Below are 22,011 nucleotides of genomic sequence, written 5' to 3'. Positions count from 1 at the left end.
CCTTGCTGTGCCGTCTCGTGTTATACTTCGCGAGGAGCTTGGAGCCTGCCATGCTGAGCTCACCCCATCCCGCTGCTTGGAAAACCTTGTGCTGCGGGTGGGCTTTGGAGATGTGCAGGTACTCGGTGGGAATGGAGTTGATGGCTCAAAAAGGACTTCATAAAAATCACCGTAGGAACAAAATCTTCTTTGATAAAGCAACAAACCCAGAACCCCCAAAGTGGGGAGTTCCGAAACAGCCTGTGCATCTCAGGGATGTTTGGGATGCTGCAGGAGCAGTGGCGGGCTTTGGCCTTGCAGGGTTGCCCCGCAGTGCTCAGCACCCTGGCAGGGTCCGTGCTGGTGGCCGCCAGAGTGGGCTGGGAGTCGGGACGCTTGGGTCTTTGGCACAAACAGGGAGCCATGTGCTGGTGGCGGGGTGAAGGGTCTGGATCCTGGGTTCGTCGGTTGTATCTTCTGCAACGTGGGAGAACCCCAGTCCTGGGTGGGAGGCGCGGGGTGAGCTGGCTCTCGGCACCCCTCGCACTCCTTGCTGCGGCGGAGAGTCAGACCCTTCTGGTCGTATCGGCCATTTCAGCTGAGCATCATCCCTTGAAACATTTCCCAGGTAAAGAAGCAGCAACTCTGAAGAAACTTCCATCTGATGCAGCTGCTTTTCAGGTTATTGTCTTGAATTTTGACTTCGGTTTAAAGGCGATTGGGTTTGAGATTCTTAAGGGAGATGCGAGTGGGTATGACTATGGGGATTCTGGGCTTTTCAGGATTTATACTCTGTTCAAAAACCAGAGCCAAAGCCGAGTTTTCTTCTGGGGCCTAATTCATTTTACACCTCTCACTGAAGCTAAAGGGAATTATTTACCCGCTTACTGCTCACTTGCATGATTAGATCCTATTTGTATTTAAATTACTATTTCAAAAGTTCAAACTTTTCATTCTTACATTTACAGCTTCCTTTATATCTAGCCTATACGGGTCACAGCTGATGCACGCTGCGATTAAACCGTTTCCATGAGTCGCCTTGCAGTCACAAAAATAATATTTTTGGGTCATCTGTGTGTGTTTGGCCACGTGTGTAGGTGGAGGTTGGGCAGGAGAGAACAGCTGATGTATGGGCAGGCAGTGAAATAGTAGTTTCGAGCTTTTTCTGAGATGATAGGATCTGACTTTTATCCCAGCATCTCTTGGAAATGACACCGTGTATCACAGAGACGTTGGCTGCATGAGAAATCGGTAACGAGAGCGCACCTCAGCTGAGTTTAGTGCCATGCAGAGTTTCTGTGCACGCAGTCCGGAATGGTTATTAGTTTCCTCCTGTCAAACAGATATGCCTCCAACAAGCTCCTTTGTTAACAGGCTGTCAGCAAACTAAGCAACGAGGCAGAGGAAGACTTCTCTCCTTGCGCTGGTGGCTGGTGCTGGGAGCTGGAGTTGCGTTTCTGGGGTCCCAGGGCAGGAGCGGGTCACCTTGTGTATGCACCCACTGATGCTCTTGCAGAGGTTGTGGCACGATGCAGGGAAGAGGTGGGAGCAAGGAATTTCCTTGTCAAAGAGCTGGGATTTGTGGTGTAAGCTTTTCCTTAATTCATGTGATTTTCTTTCGTGTCCTGTAATTTTCAGGGTAAATGAGGGCTGGCTGCAATTATTGCAGGTGCTTATTTGGTCATGACAGGGCTTCGTGCGCCACTGTTCGCTCTGACGCCTTTTTATTGCCGTGGTGCTGAGGTACTTCAGACATAAAACTTGGGCACTGACAAACCTGTAATTGTATTCCCACAATATTCTCCTTCCTCTGAGAGCATAATTGGATATAGCTGGGCAGTGAGCAATGCCGGAGCGGGAGAGCAGCGGGCTCCCTTGCTGCTTTTGTTCCTTTTTGTTCTGCAAAGTTGTTGGCTTCCCAAAGGGAAGCAAAGCTCAGGTCTGGGCTTCCAAATTCCTGGAAGGTGGTGGGCACAGTCTGCTTTGTTAAGCTGTAGGACCAGCTGGGAGATTGAGAGCTGGGATAAGGTCCTGCAAAAACCAGAGAGGAGTTCTTCCTTCAGCCTGGAGGAGCAGCGGGAGGGGGATGCTGGCAGGCTGGGCGTCTGCCCAGAGGGGAAGGGGGATCTGCTGTGTCGAGCACAGACTGCCTGCAGAGACGGAGGTTTTTCTCAATCACCTGCCAGGGCCGCTGCCCCACAGCCTTGGGACGCGGTGCCTGGCAAAGCAGAGCCCTTGCTCCCAGCCGGGGAGTGGTGCTTGGGATCCTGTTGGATCGATGCAGCTGATTTCCCACGGAACAGCCTGTTCTGTCTGAGCTGATCCAGGGGCTTTGCAGCAAATCTTCTCTTTATTGAGAACAGTCGGTTGCAGGACGAAACCCTTGGGTTTGGTCTGGTTTTCTGGGGGGATGTTGTTTGTGTTGTGGTGCTGGTGGTGGGTTTTTATATTTTAACTATGTCGTTTTACTTTCTAGTTATATCCTGTGGAAATCCAGGAACCCCCAGCAACGCGAGGGTTATATTTAACGACGGCTTGATTTTCTCCAGTTCCATCATATACCAGTGTCGGGAAGGCTATTACTCCACAGGAGTGCTGAGCAGGCACTGCACAGTGAACGGGACCTGGACTGGGACCAGTCCGGAGTGTACAGGTGAGCGCAGGGCTGGATTCCTGGAAGATGAGTTGAAGGATGCTGCCAGGCTCTGGGGACGGGTTGTCAGGGCGTGTTGGAGGCTCGCTGTAGATGTGCGCACGCACACACACACACACGCTGCGCTGTGCGGAGAAACTCAGCTCAACCGCCTTGTGGCAGCGTCAGCCGCTCAGCCTGCAATCCCCGCAAGGACCTAATGGAAAACTCTTGTTTGGAGTTTGTTTTTTCCAGTTGGATGAAGGGAGCTCGGTGATAATTTCATAAGTAGATGTCAGCCAGCCCGCAGGGGCTCTCCGGGGCTGCTTCTGCAGGCGAGCATGCCGGCAGCGGGATGTGGTGGGCAGAGCCCCTCTGCAGGAGCCCCTCGGTGGATGCGCCGCGTTTCCTTACGGCTCCCACCCGCAGGTGCCAGGAACGGGGATGAGGCCACCGTGGTCCTGCAGAAGAGACCATAACTAGGGTAAAGCGAGGAGGGGGTGCCGTGGGCACACTGGCTTCCACCTAGCCCAGATCTGACCCAGGTTTTCTTTAAAGTTTAATGTGTGTTAATACTTCTTGCAAGGTCTTAATGTATCGTTAAGATTGCTGCTCGCTCTGCTGTGTAGAAACAAAGTTTTCTCCACGTGCCGGAGCCCAGCCTGCTCCGTAGCTCTCCCAAGCCTCTGTGCTGCAGATGCTCCTTCTCCACCGTTAGTTTTCCTGTGTTGAAAAACACTCAGGACCATCAGGTTGCTGGTTCTTGCAGATCCAGAAGTGTGAGACAAGGGATGGTCAGCCAGAAACGCTTCATTATTATTTTTTGTTTGTTTGTTTTCTGTTGGCAGTGATCAACTGCGGTGACCCCGGTGTGCCAGCCAACGGCATTAGGCTGGGCAGTGATTTCACCTACAATCGAACAGTGGTGTTCCAGTGCACGCCTGGCTACATGATGGAGTCAGACAGGGCATCTTCTCTAACCTGCACGAAAGACCGAACCTGGAATGGCACCAAACCCGCCTGCAAGGGTAAGACTGGTTGCTGTAAATATTGGAGGATACACGTTTTGCAGGCCACAAACTTTTTTGTAATTTGTGGCAATGTAATAGGCAGCAACGAGCCTCCCCGGGGGGGGAGGGGGGGGGCGTGTCTCAGTCCTGTCGTTCAGTCTGTCCCCTGTAAACACAGGCACTTCCACAATTTTAGCAATGTAGCATGAACACCTTGCTGTCTTCAGGCTTGTATATCATCACAATAAGCCTGGGAGGGAGACAATTGCTGTTATCCCCGTAGTAGAGAATTAAAAATGAAGCACAAAGAGTGAAGCAACTTACTCTTCGCAAAAACTCAGATCAAACTCGAATTAAATATTATGTTTTGCAAGCATGCACTTTTTGGCACCATCTAGAAGTCTGAAAAATGTTTCTTCCAACTCCTTTCATTATTTCTCAGTTCTAAGATTGCCTCTGTAGTTAGGAGATAGGAAAAGGAAATAATAGAGCAGTTGCAGGACAGGCTGGATCTCTTCTGCGAGTGTTTTACTCACCCACCAAGTGTAGATAAGGCTTGTATCAGCATCTGTGTACTTCTTCAGCAGTCTGGAAAATTTAGCTGTCATGATTCTGATATAAATACAGACCACACAGAAACTTCCAAATACACTTCAGTTGCTTCTGAGGCTATAAAGAGCAATTCTCACACTCCTTTTGTTCTCTCAACTGAGCTAATGTTGCAGGAATAATAGAGAATGTGGCCAGAGTCTCGTTTGGAGGCCGGGCTGATTTGCATGAGCTTAGCATCTTTCCCAGTGCTCCCCTGAGCTGAAAAGCAAAGCACTGCAAAAATGTCATATTGAAACACCCTAGAGTGGATGAAATACAGACTGGTTGTTGATTCAACTGCTAAGCTGAAACTCAGCTAGGTTGTCCAGAATGTTTGAATCTTTGAGGGAATTTCAGGTGAGTTTTCACACTCAGTCAGGGTGGGTTCTTACCTTCCGTGGGAAACGAACACTGACTCAGAAATCTCACTTTGAGACTTGGGATGTGGTTAACTCCAAACTTCAAAGTAAAATGTTGGGGTTTACAGCTGCAGGCACAGCTGGGAAGGTTTGCACAGCCCCCTGCTAGCCCAGTCCCAGGAGATGCTCTTCAAGAGCAGAACACGACTTTGATCCGACACGAATTTGCTTGTTAATGGAAATAACTATGCTGAAGAGTTGAGAGAACTTGAGCATGCTTTTGTTTCTCGTTCAGCTATCATCTGTAAATCCCCGCAAGCCATCCCCAACGGGAAAGTTGTGGGCTCGGACTTCAGCTGGGGGTCCAGCGTGAGCTATGCCTGCCTGGAGGGGTACCAGCTCTCCCTGCCTGCCGTGCTGACCTGCGAGGGCAATGGGACTTGGAGCGGGGAAATTCCCCAGTGCTTTCGTGAGTAGGCAGCCATCCATGTGTTCATGCATGAATGGGGTGGAGGAGTCTGCTTAAAACCCAGTTGTTCAGTGCTCCCTCTCTCCAGCATCTCTGGTCTCCGTGCCGTTGATGTTAGTGCTAACTCTGCCTTGCCTGACAGCATCCCAGGGGTACGGCTGGACCATTCTCAGTCTGTGGGAAGTTAAATATCTGGTTGCTGTGCTTCCTACCCCTGAGCCCAAGGGAGGGCTTGCATTAGCTGAAGGCAGTGGGAGTTTTGCATGGCAGGAGGAAAGATGACGATGCTTAGCGTGCCTGCAGCCAAAAGCCTGAACGCGCTCCCCACCTCCGGCAGCAGCCACATGGCTGGGGGTCTTGGTTGTAGTAGTGGCCACGGGGATGCAGGCAGTCACTCCACCTCCTGTAATGAAGGTGTGTGGGCACGTCTGAAGATCTTGCATGTTCCTGTCCACAAGCGTCTTTAAAACAGGCTCTTCCTCCGTGTGTATCCCCAGGGATTCAAGCCTCTGCAGTCAGGGCTCTTGAAACTGCCAAAGGCTGTAGGAAAAAAACCTTTGGCCAAGGGCACTGTGGTGCTGCAGGAGGAGTTAGGGATATTTTGTGAAGGCAGAACTTTGGCTGGGTGAAAACCTGTGTGCCTGATACAATAGCTAATGCAAAAAAAATTAGTTAAAAGTCTCATAATGATAAAGGCAGATTTGAGTTTCTTTTCTAGGCTGGATGGCTGGCAGCTGCACAATAGCCATTTTCATATTAAATCATACAAAGCCCTCACCGTGTTCTTTGCACCTTTCCCTGGATCTTGTATAATTAGCGGGCTTTCTGTGTGACCATATAGCAATTTGACATCGTGCAATTAGAGATACATTTTAAAGCTAAGCATGCTGTTAGGGGGAAAAAAAAAAAAAGAAAAAAAGAAAAGATGGGGGAGAAGGTGGAAGTTAATTAACGGCAATTGACAAAAAGAGAGAATTACAAGGAAAGTAGCCAGCAACGCCTTCTACCACTGCTAATTCCCTAGTCAATCACAGAGTTTGATGGCAGGGAGTGGTAAGGTTTGGGCCATTAATAGACCCATCTTTAGCTTATTAACATGGCTTGCTCTTGAGGAGGTTCATCGCAATCCACTTGTCTCTCCGCCTGTTGCAGCCGTGTTCTGCGGTGACCCGGGGATACCCGCTCAAGGCAGGAGGGAGGACAGAGGCTTCACCTACCGTTCCTCCGTCTCCTTCTCCTGCTTAGCCCCGCTCGTGCTGGTGGGATCGGCCCGGAGGTTCTGCCAGTCCGATGGGACGTGGAGCGGGACCCAGCCCAGCTGCATAGGTAAGGGGAGACTCCGTCTTGCACCTACGGGCGAAGAGCTTTGAGCGGTCACCTGGCTTTTCCGTTGGTAGCAAAGCTGGCTTTCTTTCCCGGGTTGGTAGAAACGAGCGCTTTGCTGCCCTGCAAATCAGAATATATAGGGATCGTGCTTTGGGTTTGTACGGACTAGCTGGTGGTAAGCAACCCATCTTCTTCTCTTGCTCTTTGCTGCCTGGCCCCATCATTCCTGCCCCTGATGGTGGTCAATGCATGGTGCGCCCAAGGAGGGCTATCCCCATCCCCCCGTTACTGCTCCTCAGCACTGTGCTTGGGCTGCTGGTGGGCCCGAAGGAAAATTCCTCTGCAGAACTTCCAGGTTAATATTTACAACCTGGGCCATAAGGATTGAGGGCTGGGGAGGGGGATGGAGGCGCCTGCGGGGGGTTGCACCACCCAGATGTCCCAAAGGCTGGTGCTGCCCACGTTACCTCTGGGGCTGGGGACCACAGCACTTGTGCCCTGTGCCGTGCTAAGGCTGCTGCATCCCTGCCAACATCGCATCATCGTCTTGGCACAGTGCTGGGCTTCGGGCTCTGTGCTGCTTCCAGGCTTCCTTCCTCGGGGACCTCCAGCCCAACACGCTGCTCCGTGGAGGGGCACAGTGTCGTCATCAGTGATGGGCCTGAAAATGCAATTTGACTGCAGAGAGCAGCCGTGGGCTTTTAGCTCTGCTGCTCACAGAAACTGCAGCAAACCAGAGTGCTGCCTAAAGGGTGCACAGGAGAGCCCTTATGTTCTCTGCTGCCTTTGAATTACATCCAGAAGAGCAACTCCTGGAAGTGTGGAAGTGCTGTATACAGAGAGCAAAATCCTATAGATCGCTTTGCCTAGCTGCGGTGTTGGGATTCAGGCTCAAATACCCGCCTGTTCTTCAGGTGCCCATTTTCTGGGGCTTCCAGAACCCTTTGAAACCTCTGGGAGGTGTGTAATCATAATTAGTCACAGTATTCTTCACCTCTTTAAAACTCCGGCTACCTTCTTGAACTCTGGGGCTCCCGTGGTGATAAACTGCAGGGGCTGTGTGCTGTTACCATAACTGCCTGAACACCACCATCATCACCTTATGAGGGCATCGGGGGCAGAGACAGATCCTGGGCTGTTTTCCACAATTTTCAGTTATTCCAGCTACATCTGAAATGCCTCACCAGTTCTAGTAACGCAAAATGACTCGTGGCTTGAACCTCCAAGTTTCCTCTTGATTTCACCAGGAGCTTTCTTGCGTATGGAGAGTTGGGAGCACCTGCCTACTGTTGGAAATTTTGGCTTTAAATGCTTCAGCACTTTCTTGCAAATCCTTGTCCAGGATCCTTCCTATCAGACATGTGTGGCACCCAGCCCTCCAGGGCCATCCGTGATCGAACCCAGCAAATGCAGCTCTTCACGCTGCTGCTGAAACGTGCTTAGAATTTGCCTGCCCAAAACAAACCACGAGAAGGGAGAAGACTTGTGTGTCTACAAAACCTTAACCCAGAACGCCAGTTTCTGACACAAGCAGCCGAACCCAAAGTACTGTATTTATTGGGATTTCACTCATTTCTGAGATTCCTTAGATTGCCAGTGCCACAGACCCCCCAGATGGAGCCAGGAGACCGAGGCGCTGCCATCCATCACCTGCTACCTCATCCAGTGATGGGGCTCTTTATTTATTTATTTTAGACACTGATTTATCTGCAGGCTCCCGTGGAAGCTGCATCAGTGATAAATGACGAAAGCTCAGCAGAACCGAACGACGGAAAATGAATTAGCTCGTGCGCTGCAGCCCCAAATGGGCCACGTTTTGTATCCCTTGTTTAGTTACCGCCGCTCTGAGGACCTGGGGACGACACCAACGAGTGCAATAATGTTTCAGCGTGAAGAGACCGATTAGTCAGATCGAAAGGAAGAAAGGCATAAACAGCCATGCCATTAGGTACAGAAGTTGTGCTCCATGGCCCTGTAGCTGCAGGCTGTAGTGACAGGCCACCTCTGTCCCACTGTGCTGGGTTGTGGAGGCTTTTCGTGGCTATTTCTTGACTTGCACAATGCTGTTCGTTGGGGTATGTCAGGGAAGTGCAGAGAGGGATTTGCTGTGCTGTTTATGCTTCTCCTAATGATGTTGAGCAAGTTGAAGAAAGAAGGCTGGGAGTCCAGAGCAGGCTCTCATCTCATTGCACTGAAATCCTGCGATGCTCCAGCTCCCCGGTGACGTAGCTACCCTGGCCGGGTACCTGAGCATCCCTGTGGCCAACTCTGCGCCTTCACTCAATGCAGTGCTCCCAAGGAGCAGGGAACCTGCTGCTGCTGAACTGCCCTTGAGACAGGAGCTGCATGTTGCCTTTGCTCCGTTTGGGATGCTGATATTAAAGTGGTGCATCTCTGCCTTAATTCCGCCAGTGCCCTGCCACTGCCGACACGCTGGGAAAAAGTCGTGATAGATGCTACAAGGGTAGCAGCAGATCATTCCTACTGAACTGTGTGCGTTCATCTAGATGGATTGAGACCGAACAAGATGTAAAGAGAGATTATGTATCTGAGATGCATTAAAATTTCCAGCCCCCGCCTATCACCACGAAACAGTGAGGTTCCAGGGTGAGCGTGCGAGTGACGGCTGAGCAGAGCCCACAAGGGCAGAGGCGCTGGCTCAGGGCACAGAAGAGACTGGTGTGACAGTGGCCCTCGGTGCAGGGGTGGCCAGTGGAAGCCGAGGGCACAGCACTGGTGAGCCGGGTGCTTCGCTCATCACGTCTACAACAGGGGAAGGGAAGGGAGCTGGCCCTGACGTAAGATTTATGTTCTCGCATTTGCTCGTGGCTGATAGAGTGCCTCTGGTTAGTATACGTTGCAACAGTCAGGGATTTAAGAAACAAAAAAATCCGTGTGTTTTTCCTTGTTGCTATGTATTCCTTCTGTAGCAGAATATTTCTGTCTCGTTGCAAAGGCACAGCACGGTCTTTCTGTGCGGAGAGCAGGGAAGGCAGAGCTCTGACGGGGCTTCCACAACCGCTCCTTTAAAACACCGTCTCTGTTCTTTTCTTTTAAGACCCCAGCCTCACGACGTGCGCAGACCCCGGTGTGCCTCTTTTTGGGATGCAGAACAACTCCCAGGGCTATCAGGTACTGTCATGGCAGCAGGGTCCCCTCGGCTGCCCCCCGGTACTTGCTGGGATTATTCCGTGTCTGATTGTAATGGGGATGAACGTGTCCTCCCGTGAGCAGGACATCCCGGCGTGCTGCATTAGACCTCAGAGTGCGTTTGTATGGGATTAACCAGCAACGCATTATTTATGATATTAATTACAGTGCTAATTAATAGTTATTAGTGTAATTAGTATTCACACGGGAGGCATCGTTTCCATTAATTTTCAGACCAAATTCTGTAGGTGGTTTTCATAATCGCACCTTCCATACAGTATGAAATCAGTGGAAAGGAGAGGGGGAAAAAACCCGAAGGAATTCCCCGGGGTGCTCCATCTCCAGCCTCCGCTGCCGTCCCAGTGGATGCCCGTTCCCTGCTGCGACGGGGCTAGGATAGTGGATTCCACGCAGCCACTCCTGCCAGAGTGGCTCTTTTGGGTTTGCTGCTAATTAGCTATCTTAATCCTGGGGTTTAGCGTATTCATTCTAGTTTTTAATGAATGCTGAGACACTGTAGGTCAGCCTGAGAGCCGCACGCTGCAGGGGACAAGGTGGTGGCTGGAGCAGAGTGCTGCGGGGCTATGCTGCCTCTGGATGTGGTACCCTGGGGGTCCCCGGGAGCACCCATGGGGTACAGCCCGGCCGCAGGGACAGCCAGGAGGTGGCCCGCACAGTACAGCCTTGCTAGGGAGGATGGGGAGGGTGTTCAAAGCTTTGCTTGGCAATTTTATTCCAGGATATTTTGGTTTTAAAGCAAATCCAGTTGGGATAACGGGGCACGAGCTCCATTGTGGGATGAAATAATGGTCATTTGGTGGAAATCAATTGCAAAAAATGCGGATAGTCTGCAAAAAGCATGCCGCAAAAATGTCGAAAAGTCAGGTTTGGGTTTTGTGATCCTCTTTGCTCTTCACAATCCGAATTGGCATTTGTAACGGGGCTGCAGGACATTTGTTGATGCTGGTTATACTGAATATCCCTTTTGGCAAAAATCTCAGCCCATTCTGACAGCACCTGTGTTTGATGCTGGCTTTGGTTGTATTTTAAAGACAAAGCAGCCTCGCCTCTATCACTAAAAGCAGCAACCCCCTGCACAGCTACGGGCTGCAGCTTCCCAGGGGCTCCGAGAGCTTTCTCAACACCAGGGCAGTGAGGGCAGAAAGCAGGTGACTGCCCTCTCCAGCGTATAGAAGATGGAAAATGATGGGATTTTTGGTATTAAAAGTATGGGTGAATCCCATTGCACTGGGAGGTTCAGTGTTTTATCTCCTGTGGTAACAGTGTTAAAGGAAAAATTCACGCAGCTGTGGGTACCACTGGGCTTGCTTTAATCACAGCTCAGAATTGAGGGGCAAAGAGCAAAGGGATGCATCGCAGCTTATATACCCTTATCAAATCATTAGCTGATGTCTGAAGTTTTTAGAAGTTTCCTTTAGTCTCGTCAGTTCTGTGAATCCATCACCTGACTCTGTCCCAGTTGATCCATCTATTCGGTTCCAGGCTCCGCCTGGGTTCCAGGCTCCTCCTCGGATCGTAATCTTCTTTCTGCCTGCTTTAACTCACACAATCCTTCAAGCACGCTTAGTCTTTGGATATTCATCTATATTAATTTTTATAAAAACGGAGAGCACTTGCATACACCAATTGATCATCTATTGTTTCTTTAGTCTCCCGCTGATTAGCTTGACTAAGTTTTAAACCAGCCTTGGATTAGGGCTATACAAGGGCCAAGGCCTGGTTCTGCCAGTTGGCAGCTTCAGCACTTTAAATTTCTTAATTCAAAATACATTTTCTTTAATAAACAGGTGGGAAGCATCATCTTTTTCAAGTGCCAGAAGGGGTACCTGCTGCAGGGCTCCACTACCAGGACCTGCCTGCCCAACCTGACGTGGAGCGGCGTGCAGCCGGATTGTGTCCGTAAGTCTCGGGAGAGGTTTTGACAAAGGAAACCGGTGCCTTTGCCCAAGCTTCAACTTGTCGCCTTGTTTTGTCGCTGTGCTTCACTGTGCCAGCTCTGAAGAGCTGGTAATTTGGGGAGGTGGGGGTGTGTGGGGCTCTGATCATACATATTCTTGAAGAAAAGGGAGATCACACAATTCCTTCTCTCCTGACATGACTACATCAGCAGCCGCTCCTGATTTCAGATGATTTTTTTTTTCACTTGTCCCTTCCTCAGAGACACAGTTTCAGGTGAGACTTTGTTTTGTGCTTCCAAAACCGCATTTGATGGCGGCAACGTGAGCTCGCACTCCAGGGACCGATGTTTAACATTTAGCCAGAAGGGCTCTCCGGCAGAGCAGTGTTTCTCCTCATCTCTAAAAACATTTTGCTCTTTCTTTTAAGCTGTCTATCATCTTTTCCTTGCTACACCAGAAGGAGCTCAGTTTAATGTATTTGAGTGGTAATATCCACCATGACCTCTGTATCATAAGTATTAAAAAGCTTTTTCCTCTCCCTTATGAGGTTTTTCGGCTAACAAACCCTGTAGGTGCTTGTTCTGCGAGCAGCCCGACCAGGGCACCTGCCTTAAAAGCTCTTACACATAGCATCAGGGGAGGTGGGGGGGGGGGGTGCTCTGGATGGAGCTGCCCATCCCTGCTGCTCTGGGTGCTGGCAGTGCATCCCTGGGTGCCCAGGCTCTCTGCCGGACGGGAAGGCTGCAGGGATGCCGCTGTGGCTCTGTGTGGGGTTTTGCTCCTGGTGCATGGAAATACAAGATGGTTTTGGCTTCCCCGTGGTGGCCAGGAGTGCTGAGTTGTTTATCTCCTGTTGTAACCGTGGTAAAGGAAAAATTGGCGCAGACGTGGGTACCACTAGGCTGTAGGTTCTGTGTAAAGCCGCCTCTGTCCGCGGCACGGAGCTGGATGCGGTTCCAGCTAATGAGAGCTGAGCTGCCATGACCCCATGGGGCTGGGGGCTCATGGCCGGGGGTCCCAGACCATGTGAGTTGGGGTCGGTCTCTCAGCTTCCTGCGTTTTGCATCTCATCCTCTGTAAAATGAGGATGAAGATTATACCTCCTGAAGGCTGCTGAGGATTTGTTTTCATTCATGAGCAGTTGGAGAGCCACAGAAAGGGCAAATTTACAGTGTGGGTGAGAGGGAGCGTCCCAGCTCGGTGATTTATTCATTTTGTGTCGTAACTTCTCAAGGGAAGCGGTGACACATTTACAGCAGGACCTCGTAGAGCGGTGCGGGCTCTGGTGGCAGGGAGCTGGACAAGCTCAGCTTCCATTTCTGTGGCCAAATCCTGAAAGTTATTGAGTAATTTTAGGCTTTTATGACTCACACGCTTCTGAGGACTTACCGAGTGATCCGATGGACAGGTAGGTGCAAGTTACTGGGAGGACAGTGGTCCTGGGAAGAGAGATTATACAAAACCAGCACTGCAGTGCACTCACTGGAATCACTGGCTTAACTGCCTTTGCAGGACATCAAGACCCAGTCAATTTTCAGTCCACAAAGAAGCCTGGGACATGGTTCTGGTGCTGGAGTGCAAAGGAAGAAGGTGTCTTCAGCATCATCTGGCTTTGGCTTTTTTCCCTTAAAAGCTAGGGATGGCAGAGCCTGATTTTCAGTTGATGGAAGCTGGGGCCGAGCAAAGGATCCCCTGAGAGCTTTAGCCAGACAGAGTGATCTAGCCAGCGAAGCACGGGAAGCAGTCTCATTAATTCATCCAGCTGGGGAAAATCTAGGCGTGACATAGTCTCCCTCAGTGAGCGAAGAAAGCTTTTGCTGAAAAAAGCTCTTCTAAGAGATTTCTGTCCCTGCTGACATCATGGCATCACTTTTCTGCCATTCGGTGTACAACTGGATGGTGTCTCTCATATCTGTTTCCTTGTGCTTTTCAGCTCACCACTGTAAGCAGCCGGAGACCCCCTCCCACGCCAACATCGGAGCCCTGGATTTGCCATCTCTGGGCTACACCTTGATCTATTCCTGCCAGAACGGGTACTATCTCACCGGAGGATCTGAGCATCGAACCTGCAAAGCAGACGGCAGCTGGACGGGGAAACCCCCCATTTGCCTCGGTAAAAGCTCTGAGCAATGCGCCGCGGGTTTCGCCTTTGCCTGCACCTCCGTGGAGGGGAGCGTTGCAGCCCCGGAGAGCCAGTGCTGCTCCTGGAGCTGCACCAGTACACCAGGAACCGTGTGGCTGCCTGGCTGTGGGGCTCACAGGGTCCTGTGGGGTCCTCCAGGGGCTGTGATAGCTAGGGTGGGGTCTGCCTGATGGTTTGGATCCGGAAGCATCTGCACAAGATTTTTCTTTACGCCATCCACCGTTTAGCCACCTGAGAGGCTTAGATCAGGAACACGGGATGGTCTGTTCTTGAAACAGAGCTGGTAGCTTCTCTGGACGCTGTGGTTTGGAGCAGCTGGCAGGGGAGGACAGCAAAATGAAGCTTCGTGCTGTTTGCCATGGGCTGGGCAGGAACCTGTCCCAAGCCCCCACACGCAGGGATGCGCAGCCACGTCACCCGTGTGAGCGATGCCAGCCGAAGGCTGTTCTCTACTCGCACCAGCACAAGTGTCTCAACAGCGTCAGGCACGGCAATACTGACGGGCTGATGTTTGCCCCTCTCTTCCAGCTGATGTCCGCCCCAGCGGGAGGCCGGTCGGCACCGCGCGGGACCCGCCGCTCGCCAAGGTGTCAGGTACCGTCACAGCGCTCGCTCTTCTGTGGGATGCGTTAGGACCAGACCTGGACCTTACTAGGTCCATCTCCTCCCATCTCTTCCCCAGGGCAGCCAGAAACCCGGCTGTTCCTTGCAGCACCACGTGCTGAACGCAGCCCACGTGCACCATCCTCTTCATGCTCCACTGGAGATGGGTGGGAGCCCTAAGGGAGCTGGGTACCAGCACCCACCTCAGGGCACTCCAGAGATGCAAGCCCTCTGGGATGTGTTACATCAGAGCTTTTTTTTTAAAAAAAAAAAAAAAAAGGGTTTGGTAGCTTTTCCTAAGTAATTGTTTTCAGGGTTGGTTTGTTTTTAAAACTTTGGTGGCATTTTTTGTCAAAACAACAAAATTAAAGTCATCAGCTTGTTTGTTCTCCTTGGCTTTGTACTCAGTGATGGTAACACAGAGGGTGGGTGGGATTGGAGATATTTAAATACGTATTTGTGAATTCAAAGAAAGAATGGAATGTGCTCTATTTTGATTTCTAAAAAAAATGAAAATAAACGGCAATGCTCTTGTTTTTCAATGCTTCCCAAATTGCTGTGGTTTCTAGTGCCTGCTGATGTGTTTGCAAGGAATTCCCTTTGGAAAGGCTCCTACGAATACATGGGGAAAAAGCAGCCTGCGATGCTGTCTGTCACTAGCTTTGACCCCACCACCAGTAAAGTCAACGCCACTTTGATAGACCACAGTGGCGTGGAGCTCCAGGTGTCTGGTAAGGGAGACAGCGTGCTCGTTTGTAGGGATTTACACTCATCCTGTGCGGTACCGCAGAGCAAGGGGCTGCGTGCTCTGCTCCATGAGTGATGTTGATGCTCTGATTAAAGTCTCTGGTCTTTGATTGGACCAAGACAAACAAAATCATGTGCCTGAGTTTGCTCGGACTCTACCCGAAAGGTAGCTCAGCCCAGCCCATCGTCGGGGGTGGTGGGCTTGTAGTTTAAGATAAAACAATATTAAATGATGTGAGTGCTCCTTGTCCCTGCCCTCCCTGGAGCACCAGGGTGTTACTGATCCAGCAGCGTCACCTCGGTGTTACCAGTCAGGTCTTTTCCCATGAGCAAGATGCCTTTAACATCTGGGGCGGGGGGGGGTGGGGATTGTGCGCCCATGGTGTGTTTCCCCGTGCATCCCACTGATGGGGTTGGGAGAAGTTGTTCGCTCTAAGGTGATGTGGTGATTTCTCTCCTCTCTCAGGTAGGAATTTAATTACTTCAAACTCAGAGTCATTGTGATCAAAAGATTAAAAGCCACTTATTTTTCAGGCATTTACAAGAAGGAAGACGTGCACCTGCTTCTCCAGGTTTATCAAATAACGGGGCCGGTGGAGATCTTTGTCAACAAGTTCAAAAATGATAAATGGGCTCTAGATGGACACGTAAGTGCTGGGGCACCTCGTACACAAAGCGTACCCACACCACTCCTCTCATTGCTGTCACAACCCTGGCTTTTCTCTTGCTGAAGCTGAGGGGATAACTCCCGTAGCTGGTGGCAAGATGAGGTTGCTATCCTCCAGTGACCTGCTTGCTGGAAGGAGACACAGGGCACTCTTCCAGCACATGAGATAACGTTACACGGCAGTCAGCTCTTCCATGCTCCCTTGCAGCTGTATGGGGTTTTGGTTTTTTATTGCCCTCTGGTTTGAAGCCTGTAAGTTTTCCAGATAACACTAAAGGAGAAACCAACATCATTACTTCCATTTTAACATTTGATGTCTGTTAAACACGGAGCTAGAAGAGCTTATCTTCCCTTATGGAATCAACTTCTCAGCTCAGTTTCTGTGTCTGGTAACTTCCCATGCCCTGAGAGATCTACTGGAGCTTAGAAGAAACTTGGGTCTGATTGACCCATGGCCAGCTGTAGCCCAGAGCCCTCACCATCCCTGTTGAATCAGCAGTGTGTTCTATAGTTTATTGCCAATGTTTCTTTTTTTCCTTCCTTTGAGACGTGAGAATCTTAAAAAGTCATTGAACAGTTAGAAAACATCGTGATTTTCTGGGGAATTGAATCAGATGAATCCGGCATGGCCCTGGAAGAGGCTGTGATAAGATGGGTGCTCAAATCCCAGGACAAATTTGGACAAATCTGTTGATGTGTGCTCTCCTGTCATCACAGGTCTCGTCAGAGTCTTCAAGCGGCACGTTTGTGTACCAGGGCTTTGTGCGTGGCAAAGGCTTCGGGCAGTTTGGCCTTCAGAGACTTGGTAAACCTCCTCTGGTTGCCACTTTTCCCCTTGCAAGCTGGATTTGGGTGGTAGGGGAGGTTTTCAAACAGGGAACGTTTCTCCTGTCCCTCTGGCTTGTAATTTTCAGCCTGCTGGGCCAGATCTTTATAGCTGGTTTTAAACCGTCGGGTTTAAGCTAACCCTTCCCAGCTGCTCTCCACACAGCGTTTGTGAGAGCTGGGAACCCCAAAACCAACCCCTGGGGTGAAGTGCCCTCATGGGGGCACTTCCATCCTGCATCCCACTCCTTCCTCACCCCCGTTCCTCCCCATGCGGGATGGACGCACAGCTCTGCCCTGCCTTGTGCTGAAATACCAAACACATTGAACACAGAATATTCTGGCAATGGGGGCGAAACCCACCCTCAGTGTAAGGTTTGTGGGAGGCGAAGAACACAACAACAGGATTTTGCATTTGGGAACAAAGCGAGGCATTTAAATGCATGGTTTGCTGTTAAGGCAAAGGCTTCGGAGCCACAAATAGCAGCTGGAAACTTTTTTCCTCCGCGTTGCCAGATGTCTGACCTAAAAGCCCAAGTCCCATTGCTACCACAAAAAGTGGCCTCCCTCTCACTTTGGGAAATCACAGAGACACTTGAGAGCTTAAACCACCCACGTTCTAAGCTCCTAAACATCTCTTAATGTGGCTTGAGCTCTTCAGTCTCTTAGGATTTTTGGAATCTGACCCTGGACTCTTATCACCTTTATGGAGAATTAGATGCTCCTTATTGCAGCCTTTGAAAGTCTCCCTTAAAGCTTGACTTTAAGCATCCAAGTTTGAGCACTGTGGTAAGATAAATCTATTTACAACTCTCTTTAATTGCAGTGCTAAATAAATGATGATGTCTAAGCTAGGCTAGATCTCCAAACAATTCTTCTTGCAGCTCAGCAGCTTTTGATTACCTTTTACAGCAACACTTCTAACCATCTTATTCCGTTGATGAGGATATAACCTGTAACTCAAGCAAACCCCACTTTCCCACAGCGTTGTTTTGAAATGTGTTTACTTCTGCTGTGTTTCAGACGTCAGCATGATGGAAAATGATCCAGAATCAATAGGACACCATTTTGCATCAAACAGCAGTTCTGTGGCAGCTGCCATTCTTGTGCCTTTCATAGCCCTGATTATTGCAGGGTTTGTGCTTTATCTCTACAAACACAGGTAGGTTGCAGGCATGAGGCGAGTAGCTGAAACAAAGTCAGGGGGCTGGCAGAAATATTTGAGCTTCACTTAAAAGCAATCCCCCCTAGATCTGATTTCTCATTTAATTCAGAAGGTGAAAAAATAATGGAGCGAGCATGCATGGCGGGGCGAGGGTGTTAGGAGAAGCGAGCGTTGAGGGCTTTTATGACCATTAATAAGATTTGTGGCAACATTAAGTAGGATAAGGCAAAGTAAATTTAATATTTCAGCGTTCAGGCTGGCTTTGCATATGTTGTAAGTTAGTGATTTCTCCTGATCAATGTATGGCTGTGGAAATGTTGCTGCCCTGCAAAGTGTTGTGCAGGCTGGCGGCTCGGCAGAGGGAGCAAAGCCCGGGGAGCTGCCGCTGCTGCGGATCTATAGCACGATTTTTCTGTAGGACCCTTCTGCCTTATTGCTGTTCACCCTCTTCAAAAGCAGCTCTTCCCCTCCCACTGACTTCTTGCCAGGGCTGTACAGCTGCCTGCCGCAGGAGTAGCTCTGACCTGGCTGGATTTTCTCTCCGACACCCCGCAGGAGAAGACCCAAAGTCCCATTCAATGGCTATGCGGGCCACGAGAACACCAACGTCCGAGCGACGTTTGAAAATCCGATGTACGACCGAAACCTGCAGCCCACGGACATCATGGCCAACGAGACGGAGTTCACAGTCAGCACGGTGTGCACAGCCGTATAGCACCCGGCCCCTCCGCGGTGAGTGGGCAGAAAGGGGACGCGAGAGTGGGATGCTGCCCCCCCTTTCCTCCTGGTTGGGACTTTGTAAATGCTGTATGGAAGTGGTGGTTCAAAGGAGCACCCAGGGTGGTCCAGGAGATCGTCTCTGCCCAGGGCAAGACCCAAACCAGCATCCCTCAGTCTCAGGTGCTTGCTGCCAGTCGGGGCATGGCCTCCTGGGGACCGGTGACAAAGCAAATCCCAAGAGCCCTGTGGTGGGGGCAGTCAGCAGGTGAAGGAAGGAGTCTTTGGTGTGACTCCAGACAGGGTGTTTTGCACCCTCAGAGGATAAAGCAAAGGGGTTAAGACTTTTACTGCACAGGCACAGAGAAAGAACAAGTGTCATGAAAGTATCCTGTGGGTAGAGCACTTCTAGACGGGAACGTTCCCAGTTTGAGACAACAAAGCCATTAGCAGACTTTCCCAGCGTTTCCGTGTATATTAACAAGCTGTTTGCTTTTCTCTCGCCCCTCCTTTCCCATTGTCCCAGATTCCTCCGGGGTCGGTGTCTAGTGGATGATTGTGTTTCATTTCACTAGTCTCCATCCATTCCCTCCCCATCTCCCTCCTCCCAACTTCGTTGAGGCTGTGGAGAAGCTGCTACACCTCGTTGGACTTTGCGTTAACTCCTGAGAGACCGCAGGGGTGTCCTCTCGTCGTCCTCACCCGTCCTCTCCACCCTGCCGTGGATAACGAAGCCAACCAAAGGTCCGCTCCGGCACAGCTCGTCTCTCCCACCCTGCCAGTGGGGCTCAGCCCAGCAGGAGGACCTGGGGAAGTGGAGGGCCGGGGAGGCGAGGCAATGGGCAGGCTTTGACAACCTGCTCTTGGTGGTGTGTTCCTGGAGGGAGCAGTTGGGGTGTGCGGGGTCCCACCAGCTTCCCCCTGCTTTGGGAAGAGCTCGGACAACAGAGAGGTAAAAGCAGGTTGCACCACACAAGGTGCTGGTTGGGGTTCATGGAAGATACCGGTACGGGACAGGATGAGTACTTGCTTTGTCCTTATTCGGTTTCGTGGGTTATTTCTTTGTTGTTTTTTTCTAAGCCAGGGCTTTTGCAGAGGAAGAGTTTTCACATGGGACCTTTTCAGTGAGAAAAGCAGAATTGCGCAAGCTTTTCTCCTCTTCCCCCTATTTAAGTATCCTTTGGGCATTTTTGCTGGGTTCTTTCTGCCCCGTGTTCGTTTCAGGCAGCTCTCGGGGCTGGTAGGGAGATGTCCCCCCAGCCCCAGCCCTCTCCCAGCAGCTGCCAGTTTTAGCTGTGTCCAGACACCCTCAACAGGAAATTGCTGACGGACACAAAGGGACAAAAACCCCTTTAAAAAGAACTCTTAACAAATACTGGTTTCCCCCAGTTGCGTTCAAAAGCCTTTGCCCTTTCCATATTGATCCTCCAAATGGCAATGCAATAAGAGTTTTAATTTCTATCCAAAGCTGTTCCCTTTATTTCCCAGAGGCAGAAAGGTTGCCTTGGCTTTCAGGAGAGCAGATAAGACGGCTTGACATTTTTCCTCCCTTAGAAGAGAACGATGCTTTTGTGATGACACTGTCCTCCTCTAATAAAGAGGAGAGCTGCTTTTGTTGATTCGGGGTTTAGTCTGTTTGGTTTGAGTCACCGTTTCTTAGGCCAGGCTGGAGTCGAGGAACGCAACAGTGCCATCGCACCGGCTGCCGGTCGGGTGAAATCCCGCTGACGTGCGTGTCGGCGAAGCAGCTGCTCCTCGCAGAAAGCTCGAAGGGAAAATGGGATTAAAACAAATGGGGTGGCGTTTACATCCGTGCTTGCATCCAAACGCTGGCTTTCCCCCTACCTAATGTCAGCTGAGGTTTTGCCTAATGCAAACCACAGGGTAGTTTTGGGTTTTTTTTCTGTTTTGTTTATCCTTTTACTCCGTGTGTGTGCGCGTGTGTCTGTATATAAATATATATTATTTTTTTTACTTCTGTCTCTTATTCAGTGCTCTTAGGGTAAGCAGCGTCCTACAGCCTAATGGCTGAACAGCCAGCCTGCCAAAAAATGCCATCTCTGCTCTCCAAAGCACGCAAAGGTGCTCCGATTTATTCCTGAGAGGTGGGTGCAAGCGCATGGGTGAGCTGGAGCCCTGCTCCAGCATGGATGGGACCTGCTCCGGCACGGACGGGAGCTGGTGCGGCGCTGCCCGGTGGCCGTGGGCACGCAGGTGGCTCAGGGCCAGTGCCGGCCCATGTGCTGCAGCAAGGTGTGACCCCAGCTCATGCCAAATACAGGTGGGTGGGTGGGTTCACCTTCCAGCTGGTTATGGGACTAAATGCCTTGGGGTAGGCAGGCTGGCAGCAGTGCCTGCTCCGCTCTGGGCACCTCCAGCCTGCAGGAGATGTACCCCAGAGCAAGCTGAAGGGTAGGTGAGGAGACCCCAGCCAGGCTGCGGTGGGGTCTGGGGCCGAGGCATGTCTCCCCTCCATCAGTTGAGCGGCTGCGGTGAAGGCGCAGGGAGCTTCCTCCCCTTTACACCGGTGTAATGAGACCCAGATACCTCCCTGGCTCCTTGGCTTGCAAGTAGGCAGCTAGTTCCCAGCTCCAGCGCTGCTCTCCTGGCCCGCATCTTGCCCCGAGGTCCCTTCCAACCTAAATTATGCTGCAGCTCGCACCCTTGGCCAGACCCACAGCCCGTCCTCCTGGCCGTCGTCCATCCCCCATAACACAGCCGAGGGGTCAGGCTCCCTCGCCGAGCGCATCCCGAAGGATGACGCTGAACCGTTCTGCTGTAGCTGCTGCGCTAGTGCCAACAGCTGCAGTGTCCCGGCTCCTCTTCCAGTACCCAAATCCCAAACATCCAGCACCATCCCGCAACAGCAGGACTTGAATCTTCCCAGGCTCCTATCACTGAGCTCAAGAAAAACCTCTCCCAGCTGCGACTGGTGCCGAGCCCTGGGCACGCAGCGAGGAGGCGCAGGGATGCACACACAGGCACGCAGAGCCCGCGGTTGCTTTCAGACCTTGCTGAATCCCGCTCATCCCGTGGGATGGCCAGGAGAAACTTGTATCAAGGTGGGTAAAATGAACCCGAGGGGTTTGAACACCCAAGGCAGGGAGAAGGGGGGGGCTCTACTGAAACAAGACTTGCTGCTTTCAACCCATTAAGTACCATTTTCTGCTGTTGCCCAAGCAACAAAAGAAGTGGAGGGGGTGTTGTCCCATTTTTTTGCAAGCTGGCTGGGACCCGATACATGACATTCTCCATTCTTGTGCCCAGAGGACTTGCATTATGTCAAAAAAAAAAAAAAAAAAAAAAAAGAAAAAAAAAAAAAGGAAAAAAAAAAACCAGAAAAAAGAAAAAAAAATAAAAAATCCCTCTTTTGTACAGAGATATATTTTTATGAATCAAAAGTTTGTACAGTTAAAAAACACAATGTAAATGTTTTTTCATTATTGTAGTAAACAGTAGTGGAAGATCAGCTTTTTTTTGTAAATGTAATAAAATGTATAAATATGGTTTACATAAAAGTGTAAATATGTAATCTATACATAGACTTGGCTTGTCTGCAGTATATACAATTTAATTTATCTGTCTCTGTATATGAGGCTTTTCATTGTGTTCAGGCATACTTTACCGAATTTGAAAGCTATTTTAAATTTTTGACTTAAAATAAAATATAAATTTTTGCATTGCTTTTCTTACATTTCCTGGTGCCTTT

At 50.5% G+C, this 22,011-nt stretch overlaps 1 protein-coding gene across 1 annotated transcript in view; it reads left to right on the top strand.

The window, feature by feature from the left end:
* CSMD2 (CUB and Sushi multiple domains 2) overlaps positions 1 to 21,563 on the top strand; it is a 305,276-nt gene extending 283,713 nt beyond the window's left edge. Inside the window, exons 58-71 of the mRNA XM_037381617.1 lie at positions 2,456 to 2,632; positions 3,460 to 3,639; positions 4,867 to 5,040; positions 6,193 to 6,366; positions 9,425 to 9,498; positions 11,325 to 11,436; positions 13,369 to 13,548; positions 14,107 to 14,172; positions 14,751 to 14,912; positions 15,463 to 15,575; positions 16,313 to 16,400; positions 17,444 to 17,582; positions 18,141 to 18,317; positions 18,829 to 21,563. Coding sequence (XP_037237514.1) covers positions 2,456 to 2,632; positions 3,460 to 3,639; positions 4,867 to 5,040; positions 6,193 to 6,366; positions 9,425 to 9,498; positions 11,325 to 11,436; positions 13,369 to 13,548; positions 14,107 to 14,172; positions 14,751 to 14,912; positions 15,463 to 15,575; positions 16,313 to 16,400; positions 17,444 to 17,582; positions 18,141 to 18,300 — 1,799 coding nt within the window. The 3' untranslated portion in view covers positions 18,301 to 18,317; positions 18,829 to 21,563. The remainder of the gene's footprint in view (positions 1 to 2,455; positions 2,633 to 3,459; positions 3,640 to 4,866; positions 5,041 to 6,192; positions 6,367 to 9,424; positions 9,499 to 11,324; positions 11,437 to 13,368; positions 13,549 to 14,106; positions 14,173 to 14,750; positions 14,913 to 15,462; positions 15,576 to 16,312; positions 16,401 to 17,443; positions 17,583 to 18,140; positions 18,318 to 18,828) is intronic.
* Positions 21,564 to 22,011: the final 448 nt, after the last annotated feature.

The sequence above is a fragment of the Falco rusticolus genome, chromosome 3 (assembly GCF_015220075.1).
Source record: "Falco rusticolus isolate bFalRus1 chromosome 3, bFalRus1.pri, whole genome shotgun sequence".
Lineage (NCBI taxonomy): Eukaryota > Metazoa > Chordata > Aves > Falconiformes > Falconidae > Falco > Falco rusticolus.
Note: the sequence above shows the minus strand (reverse complement) of the source record. Positions and strands in the feature narration are given on the sequence as shown.